Source organism: Erinaceus europaeus, chromosome 17, assembly GCF_950295315.1.
Source record: "Erinaceus europaeus chromosome 17, mEriEur2.1, whole genome shotgun sequence".
Lineage (NCBI taxonomy): Eukaryota > Metazoa > Chordata > Mammalia > Eulipotyphla > Erinaceidae > Erinaceus > Erinaceus europaeus.
Genome location: NC_080178.1, coordinates 66,608,862 through 66,618,878, shown reverse-complemented (window position 1 = coordinate 66,618,878; position 10,017 = coordinate 66,608,862). Strand labels below are relative to the sequence as shown.

The following is a 10,017-nucleotide window of genomic DNA, read 5'->3' as shown; positions in this document are numbered from 1 at the left end:
TCACATGGAGCCCTTTCCCAAGTGAAGCAGTTTTAGAAGTCGAGACCGAATCTCCTTGGTCCGAGCTCCATAGATGATTGGGTTGAGAACAGGAGGCACCAACACATAAAGGTTAGCCAGAAAGATGTGCACATGCTTGGGGACTCTGTGTTGGCCAAAGCGGTGGGTGAGGAAGGAGAAAAAGGCAGGGATGTAGAAGACTAGAATGACCCCAAGGTGGGAACCACAGGTACTCAGAGCCTTGCGCCTGGCTTCTGGGGATGGAAGGCAGAAGACGGCATGGAGGATAAAGCCATAAGAAACGGCGATGAGGATGGAATCCAGACCAACAGCCAGAAGGGCCACAGTCAGTCCATAGACAATATTGACAGTGATGTTGGCACAGGCCAGTCGAGCAATGCCCATGTGCTCACAGTATGTGTGTGCCATGACACGGTGCCCACAGTAGGGCAGTCGCTTCAGCAAGAAGATAAAGGGAGAAACAACTGCTATACTGCGGAAGACTCCAAAAAGACCGATTCTGCCTATGACAATGTGGTTGAGAATGGTTGTGTATCTTAGTGGGTTGCAGATAGCCACATACCGATCGAAGGCCATGGCAAGAAGAACTGAAGACTCCAGAGCATAGATAGAATGGACACAGAACATCTGGGCCAGGCACCCACCAAAGGAAATATCACCAGCATGGAACCACAGAATGGCTAATGTCTTGGGCACAGTGGTGGAGCTGAGAGCCAGGTCAGTGAGTGAGAGAATACAAAGGAACAGGTACATGGGTGCATGAAGAGCACTGTCTGTCACAATGACCAGGATAAGGGCTGCATTGCCAGCCAGCGCTACCAGATACATGGCACAGAAGGGGATGGCAATCCAGCTGTGGGCCCACTCCAGTCCAGGGATCCCGGTCAGGGAAAGAGATGCTGGGAGGCCGTCACCACTGGTGTTGGGAGCTGACATTCTATCTGACAAAGGGTACGTACCCTAAGGACTGGTATTATGTCAGCTCTGAATTCGTTTATTCACATGGAGTTTTTGGCCTTCTGTAAAAAAAAAATCTTGTTACTAATTTGTTCAAGAATATTAAAATACTCCATCATATGCAGCCCATCTTTTAATATCTGTCATTTTCCTTTTTTATTGTTATTTCTAATTAATTTATTTTGTTATTTTTCTTTATATATATTTATTTATTCACTTTTTGTTGTCCTTGTTGTTTTTTATTGTTGTAGTTATTGTTGTCGTTGTTGTTGGAGAGGACAGAGAGAAATGAAGAGAGGAGGGGAAGAGGATGGGGAGAGAAAGATAGACACCTGCAGACCTGCTTCACCTGCCTGCAGGTGGGGAGCTGGGGGATCGAATGGGGATCCTTCTGCTGGTTCTTGTGCTTCAAACCATGTGTGTTTAATCCGCTGCACTACTGCCCAACCCTTGGCACTATATTTTTATGTGATTGTAACCTCCACAGTGTATGGCAGTGTCAGTACCTAGATATTGTGATCAAAGGTCTATGGGATTAAAACATTTGATACTCAAAATAAATAACAACTCTTACCATTTTACAAGATTTGTTTTTCCTCATAGCTATGTGGAGTGATGCAGACTATAGTCATCTACCTCTAGGTGTGCAAGTTCAGAGGAAGGAGCCGATGTAGTTTAGATGACTACAACTACATATGTTGCTGCCAGAAGTGAAAAGTGGTTTCAGGTTTCCTGATCCCAAAAGCTGGTTTATTTTTTCATTTCACTTAGCTGTCCAGTTATATGGCTAATCCTTGAATTCCTCTTTTTTCTTGAAAGACAAGAAATATATCAGTATCTACTGTTGCAATAACTTTATCAGCATTAATGTTTTTATAACAAGTATTAGTATTGAATGAAGCAAGCAGTTCAGCCATTATCTAAATATGAAAGGACATATAAAAGCAGAAAGACAAGAGTCACTGCAGGAAAGAAGATTGGGTGGTGGAGAGTAGAAAGCAGAAGTGAGAATCATTGTCTCCCTCTCTCCCTCTTTTCCTTGGCAATTCTTGTCAGCAAAAGAATACTAGTGCTTCTTCTAAGGGAGATGTTACCGTGTGGAATTTGATTTGGGCAAAATTCGATTGCAGAACGTACCTGTTGGGTGATGTGTTCACACACTGAGGTAGAAGCTCAGTGACAGGTGGATATCGGATAAGCTGTGTGGGGAGTGAGTGGTAGCGCAGTGAGGCAGACCTGAATGCAGTGATCTCTTCAGGGAGGAAAGTGCTGCATTTACGCGCAGATTGTACAGGTATGATTTAAAGAATATGGCGTCTGAAAATGTAATCCAGGTGGTAATGTCTGATCCACCCTCCGTTTGTGACCTCAGAGAGAGTCTTCGGTTTGCTTCTGGGTTCTGGTTGCCTCCACTGAAGGGCTTGACAGGGAGGTTATTTATTGTCTCTCTGTGACTCAGCTATAGAGACAAAGGGAAGCCTGCTCTAGGGATTTCATTCATGGTGCTCATGCTTAAAGAGAAATTAGGAGGGGTTGAAAATGAGAGAAGGAAATGAGGAAGGGAAACACTATGTGGGAAATTTTAGTGTTAAAATGTTTTATCACGGGAGTCGGGCTGTAGCGCAGCGGGTTAAGCACAGGTGGCGCAAAGCACAAGGACCGGCATAAGGATCCCGGTTCGAACCCCGGCTCCCCACCTGCAGGGGAGTCGCTTCACAAGCGGTGAAGCAGGTCTGCAGGTGTCTGTCTTTCTCTCCCCCTCTCTGTCTTCCCCTCCTCTCTCCATTTCTCTCTGTCCTATCCAACAACGACAACAACAACAATAATAACTACAACAATAAAAAACAACAAGGCAACAAAAGGGAATAAATAAATAAAATAAATATTAAAAAAAGATTAAAAATGTTTTATTACACCTACTTTAAGCACACATTAATACAAACAAAATGAGATACCCTGATCTTACAAATTAATTCTCTACAATAATGCCAAAATATAATTGATGAAAATAAATTTATAAATATAATCTTTTAATAAGATTATTGGGGTTTAAAAAGATTACTGGGTTTTTCTTTCAATGAAATTATATATTCAGCAATTAGTATCACTGAAATGAGACAAGATTCACACCAGTCTTAATTTAATTTTAATTTTATATAACTCAGCTCTGAAAAATCCTTGTTTTTTTTTTGTGTGAGTGTGGAGAGTTTGAACTGCAGGAATTAAAAACCACAATAATAGACTTAATGATTAGTGGAATCAACTTCAGATCTAAAAAGTGTATATATATATGTTTAATTTCTTTATTGGGGAATTAATGTTTTACATTCAACAGTAAATATAATAGTTTGTACATGCATGACATTTCCCAGTTTTCCACATAACAATACAACCCCCACTAGGTCCTCTGTCATCCTTTTTGGACCTGTACTCTCCCCACCACCCACCCTAGATTCTTTTACTTCGGTGCAATACTCCAATTCCAGTTCAGGATCTACTTGTGTTTTCTCTTCTGATCTTGTTTTTCAACTTCTGCCTGGGAGTGAGATAATCCCATATTCATCTTTCTGTTTCTGACTTAGTTTACTTAACATGAATTTTTCAAGGTCCATTCAAGATCAGCTGAAAATGGTGAAGTCACCATTTTTTATAGCTGAGTAGTATTCCATTGTGTATATAGACCACAACTTGCTCAGTCACTCATCTGTTGTTGGACACCTGGGTTGCTTCCAGGTTTTGGCTATTACAAATTGTGCTGCTAAGAGCATATGTGTACACAGATCTGTTTGGATGGGTGTGTTTGGTTACTTAAGATATATCCCCAGGAGAGGAATTACAGGATCATAGGTAGGTTAATTTTTAGCCTTCTGAGAGTTCTCCAGACTGTTCTCCACAGAGGGTGGACCAATTGACATTCCCACCAGCAGTGCAGGAGGGTTCCTTTGACCCCACAACCTCTCCAGCATTTGCTGCTGTTACCTAAAAAGTATATTTTGATTGACAGAAGCATAACAGATATTTAGCAAAGAGTTGGAACCAAGACTGTAAAGAATGAACTAGAGCAAGATGATACAGGCATTTCTGAGTTATGGGATGAGACTGGAAACATGACTGAAAAAAAGTAAACCAACATACTCTACGACTATCTCCTTCTCCTCCTCCTTCCTGACTATCATTCCATTAATTGTCTTTTTTTTTTATTAGGAGTTTAATGGTTCACAGTACAATTATTGGCACAGTTGAATATAATTTCTCATCGCACCAAGATAGGAGTATGCAAAAACTCTCACCCTCTAATTAAGTCCATCATGATCTACCAGAACGTGGAAGTCTCTCAACTCCCACCCTGTCCTTTTTCCTTAGAGTCCTTTGCTTTGGTGCAGCATAACAAAAGCAGAAAATCAGTCCAACTTTTACTTTATTTTTCCCTTTTTTATTATTGTTTCTTAAGTTCTGCCTATTAGTGAGTTGGATCTACATATTACACAGCTATTAAGAGTGATGAAGTCACATCTTCGATGGAGCTTGAAGGAATCATGTTAGTAAGATAAGGCAGAAAGAGAAGGATGAATACGGGATGATCTTACTCATGGGGACCAACTACTTCTATTAGAGTCAATTTCTGTTACTGAGAGTAAAACAGGTGCTGGGTTGGCAGTGCCAAGAACAGAAGCTAGCAGGAACAGTAAAACTTGAATCATGATTTTGGTCTCAGAGTCTGCATCTAACATGCCCTATTAGCTGAGCAATGGTTTTAGTGTCAAAACTCCCTAATACTGTCAAAATATCCTCCTCTAAAAATTACTTATTATTCTTAAATTTTTGTTTGAAATAGTGCAAACCGTGTTTTCCCCAATATTATTCCGAGTCCACAGAGTCAGAATTGAAACTGATGTAGAATATAAGTAGTAAAGGACTTCCTTGGAGTAGCAAGTGTTGCATGTTGTTTTCCTGGTAAACTAGTTAAAGCAGCAGAAAAATCACCTATATGTAGGGCATTGATAGATGTGGCAAAACAACTTGAAGACAGCTAACTAGGGAAAAGTTGAGATGAGATATCCAGAAATCAGTAGAAGTTTTTAGGCCAGAGATAATAATGTTAGTATTCATAGTAAAACTCTGAAAACAGTGGATTTTTTTTTTTTGTATCTTTACTTATTTGATAGAGACAGCCAGATATTGAGAGGAAGGGGGAGATAGAGAGCAACAGAGAGATATCTTCATCGCTGCTTTACAGCTTGTGAAGATTTCCCCCTGCAGGTGGGGTCTGGGGGCTCAAACCTGGTCCTTGAGCATTGTAACATGTATGCTTAAACAGGTGCTCCACCGCCAGATCCTTGGATTTTTTTTTTTTCTTGTTGCTCTTCAGTGAAATCAGGAAATCCTTGTGACACTTTGTGACCATGACAGTGCACTCTCAAAATCTCATTGATAACAAAAAACATTGTCTTAAATTTTCACGTTGTCTGATTTAGGAGGACAGTAGACTAGGGCAAATGAAGGGCAGTTACAATTCTAATATCCATTTTTCTACAGTGTAAGAAAAATACGAGATATTATCTCTAAAAAGGCTTAGAGATTTAAGTCATAATTGGTAGTTAACTGGTAATTCATTGCCTTGATATAGCCACATAGCAGATCTGAAACAATGTGTTGTTTTCCAAGTGATTCCACTCTTACTTTCCTTTTCTCAAATTTATTTCTTGACACTGGTTCTGGGAGTTTGTATATGAGTGGTTTAACTGCTCCAGGTCACTTTTACATTCAGATAAAGTGAAAGAAAGCAAGAGTTCAACAACAGAGATTCCCTAGTGCTGCAACACCTCTCAAGTGGTACTGTAACTCAACCTGGGTCACACCTGGAAAGAACACATCTTATGCAGTGAATAATCTTTCCCGTGCTTGGCTCTTATATTTATGATAATATCTTGGTAATAATATCTTGAATCCTATTTCTACCAAGGAGGAAGGACTTATCAGATATCAGAGAAAATAAAGGTATTAGTACCTATAAAAACCAACTAGAAGACTGACCACCGTAATTACAATCAACATTTATGTGAGTTCTCTTTTCAAGACAACTAGAAAAGATATATGATACAAAAGTTTTTGATACCCAAGACTGAAATACAAAGACTTTAGTAACGTTTTTATATCACTTAGTGCACAAAGATCTCTAGTTTTGACTAAATCCTATCCATCTACTGCCAGATGTTCCTTAAGATTTTTCTGTGAGAGGCTCTTGGGAGTAATGAGGACATAGTCTGGCCACATGCAAGCCCTGCTAAATTACAAGGGAAGCAACAGTTATCTTGGCTTTTGGAAACAGACCAGACTCACCTGTGGGACTAGAGTACAAGCAAGATCCACAACAGGGATTATGACCTGAGGACACTAATCCCAAAGGGTTGAGTTGGGGAATATTATTTCTCACCCCTGCTCAGCGTCTGAGAGGCAGCTCCTGCAAAGTGTGGTATATGTATCATCAACTGTAGTCTTGTCCTAACTTGGGGGAATATTTCTACTGGAGCATCTGGTAAAGGTTGGGTCATAGTCTTAAAGTTGTACTTTTCTTCTCTTTTTTTCTAAGTGACTATCTGCCTAACTTTTTCCCTCTGGCCCTGTATTCCTTATCACCCGACTCTCCCTATTTACATCTCTTTTTATATACCCCTACGTGATTCCTTCTGCCTATTTCTCTCTCTGCATTTTTCTCAATCCTTCTCTCCTTTTTCCCTATTACTTCAACTTTCATTCTCAAACTCCATTTTTTCCCTTGTGCAAATGTTGAGAAAAAAGAAAAACAGAGAACACATAATTGAACTCTACCATCTCTAATTGGAACATAAAGAGATCCCAAGTTTATTTAATTATGAAGCAGCAAATTTTCAGTTAAGAGTATTGATCTGTGATTTCCTTGCTGTGGGGTATTGATATGGTAGAATGAGACTCAAGGGAGGGTTCCCAAGAAGTCAGTGGCCCAGTGTGTCATGCTTGGAGTATTTCCTCTAAAATCCTCCAAATAAGTTTCTTTGTGTGGTATGAATGAAAGCATATTATACTGTACATATACTTATGGGATTCACTCTCTCTACACCTTCAACTCCAAGGATACTACTCAGTATCTCCATTTTTGTTTTAAAGCACTAGTTTCCTAAACCTATGTTCCAGAACTTTATCTCACTGGTAGTTTCTCTTTGATTTCTAATCTGATTTTTTATTGGTGCAATAATGAGATTACACTGAGAAAAGCTCAAAACTCATAAAAATTTCTCAATGGTGAGCAGTTATATTAGATATTTGTGGATTATCCATGAGAAATAGAGGACAGCTAACACCTAAATTCCAAAATGGGTAGGTGAAACAAGTTATTACAAAATATGCAAAGACTTTTTGTATACTAGATAAATATGAAATAATCCTTTAATGTAGTGTCTTTTTTATAAAGAGAAAGGTATAAATTGCATTGATTACTCCTTTAGCATCTCTTCTCACAACCATATTCTACTCCTATTGAAACTTGACACTTTGAGAAGAAAAATAACACTCCACTGTAGAGATGAAAAAAAAGAAGACAATTTTCTTTTAACAACTCACAGAATAAATAAGGTAACAGAGAAAATGTTTTCAATGTCATTTTTTCTTTTTTGTTCTTTAATCAATTGTAAAGATTTTTTAATTTACTGATTTCTGATTTTGTGAGAGAGACCAGAGCACCTATGGATTGGATCAGGGTCTTATGAGGCAAGCTCTGCTCTTAACCTATTAAGCCATTTCCTGGAATGAAATTTTTCTTATTTTTTTTAATTTTTAAAAATATTTATTTATTTCTTTGTTCCCTTTTGTTGCCCTTGTTGTTTTATTGTTGTAGTTATTATTGTTGTCATTGTTGGATAGGACAGAGAGAAATGGAGAGAGGAGGGGAAGACAGAGAGGGGGAGAGAAAGACAGACACCTGCAGACCTGCTTCACTGCCTGTGAAGCGACCCCCCTGCAGGTGGGGCCACCGAGGGCTCCAACCAGGATCCTTACTCTGGTCCTTGCACTTTGCGCCACTTGCGCTTAACCCACTGCGCTATGGCCCGACTCCCTCTTATGTTTTTAAGTACTTTTGCGTTTATGTGCCATAATCTATTATGTGACAATTTATAGTATGAATATACAAGAAGACATGATCCATGATTTTGTCCAAAGAAAGCACACTTATTTTCCCCAACTAAACTTGCTTCCAAATAATATCAGTCACAGCAATATTTCTGTCTGTAATGTTTACTATGAGAAGGATAAACTTCAAGCCAAGTTCTTGTTCTCCATGTCTTTCACGTGTCCACAAGAATATCTCTATAAGTCACCACTATTTCATCCTATCTTAAAAGTAAACAAACTGAAAAATGTTGTTTAAAAAATGTATCTAATGCCACGTTGTTACTGCACAGCAGCATACTCAAACACCAGATGCACAGACTCCATACTTTGAACTAGTAGAATCACCATATATTTATTTATTTGTTGGCTTATTTTTTTTTTAGCTTTTCTGGATGACCTCTCTTAGTATGAAATGGGGGTAAAGGGGCCCTGGGCCAGTAAATAATGCCTAGCAGAAGTTGAATTCTGAGGTCTAATTCTAGCCATTGTAACTGCTTCCCCAAACAACCTGGAACAATTCCCTTCTCTCTCTTGAATGCTTGGTTTCTCCTCTATCAGACTTGGCATAAATAGAAATTTGTTTTAGAGATTACTCAAGGTTATGGATATGAAATCTGAAGCATTTGAAGGAAAGCTGTGATAATGACCCTAAGTAGAGCATCCAGAAGAACTTGATTTGCTAGTCAACACTAATCTATTACTTTTCTGAAAGATGTGTAAGAAAGACATTTTTATCTCAAAAGTTAGCAGCTCAGACCTCCTTATCTCTCTCCTGGGGTATTCTAGGAATCTTGCTGTGATCATTTCATAAATGATCATTTTATAAAGGAAACATTTTATAAACCAGTTTTTTTTCTACCTTAGGAACAGTTGCCATCTTAGACACACACCATATTATTTGTGTTGAAAATTGTGCTGGCTGATAACAAATGTTTGCATCCTCTCATGGGAAACTTAAAGATCAATGTTTCTGATGCACCCACATTTATACTGACGGGCTTCCCTGGAATGGAAGCTGTGGAGCCCTGGTTATCCCTTCCTCTTCTTCTGCTCTATGCTGTCTCCATTGTGGGCAACAGTTTGATCCTTCTCATTGTCAAAGAGGAGCAGAGCTTGCACCAACCCATGTATTACTTCCTGTCCCTACTCTCGGTGAATGACTTGGGAGTGTCGTTTTCTACACTGCCCACCGTGCTGGCTGCCTTCTGCTTCCGTGCCCGTGTGATTGCCTTCAATGCCTGCTTGACCCAAATGTTTTTCATCCACCTTTTCTCTTGGACAGAATCTGGCATCCTTCTGGCTATGAGCTTTGATCGCTATGTCGCCATCTGCAATCCACTGCGCTATGCCACAGTGCTCACTAATTCCCGAATTGTGGCTATGGGTCTATGCACGGTTCTTAGAAGCTTCATTCTTATTCTGGTCTTCCCACTGCTACTGCACAAACTGCCCTTCTGCCACCACCAGAACATACTCTCTCATGCCTACTGCCTTCATGTAGATATGATTAAGCTGGCATGCACTGATGTCTCCCTCAATAGCCACTATGGGCTGTCCATTGTGCTTTTGACTTTTGGCCTGGATTCTGCACTCATTTTTGTCTCCTATGTTTTGATCTTGCGATCAGTATTAGCCATTGCCTCCCGAGAGGAGCGTCTCAAGACACTCAACACATGTGGGTCCCACATCCTTGCAGTGCTCATCTTCTATGTACCCATGGTGAGTGTATCCATTGTGCATCGCTTTGGAGCTGGCCTGCCCCATGCTGTCCATATCCTCATGTCCACCGTCTACCTCTTTGTGCCTCCCATGCTTAATCCGATCATCTACTCAATTAAGACAAAGGAGATACGGCGCAGGCTTCTCAAGATGCTCTTCAGGGTGAAGTCTTGA

The 10,017-nt window shown here is 39.8% G+C and overlaps 2 protein-coding genes across 2 annotated transcripts; one reads left to right on the top strand and one right to left on the bottom strand.

Annotated features, from left to right (window-relative positions):
- On the bottom strand, positions 1 to 1,510 carry LOC103122814 (olfactory receptor 52D1-like). The gene has a single exon (XM_007533435.2). The coding sequence runs from the start codon at positions 955 to 957 to the stop codon at positions 1 to 3; it is 957 nt and encodes a 318-aa protein (XP_007533497.2). The 5' UTR covers positions 958 to 1,510.
- Positions 1,511 to 9,069: 7,559 nt separating this feature from the next.
- LOC103122881 (olfactory receptor 51I2-like) lies at positions 9,070 to 10,017 on the top strand. The gene has a single exon (XM_007533498.1). The coding sequence runs from the start codon at positions 9,070 to 9,072 to the stop codon at positions 10,015 to 10,017; it is 948 nt and encodes a 315-aa protein (XP_007533560.1).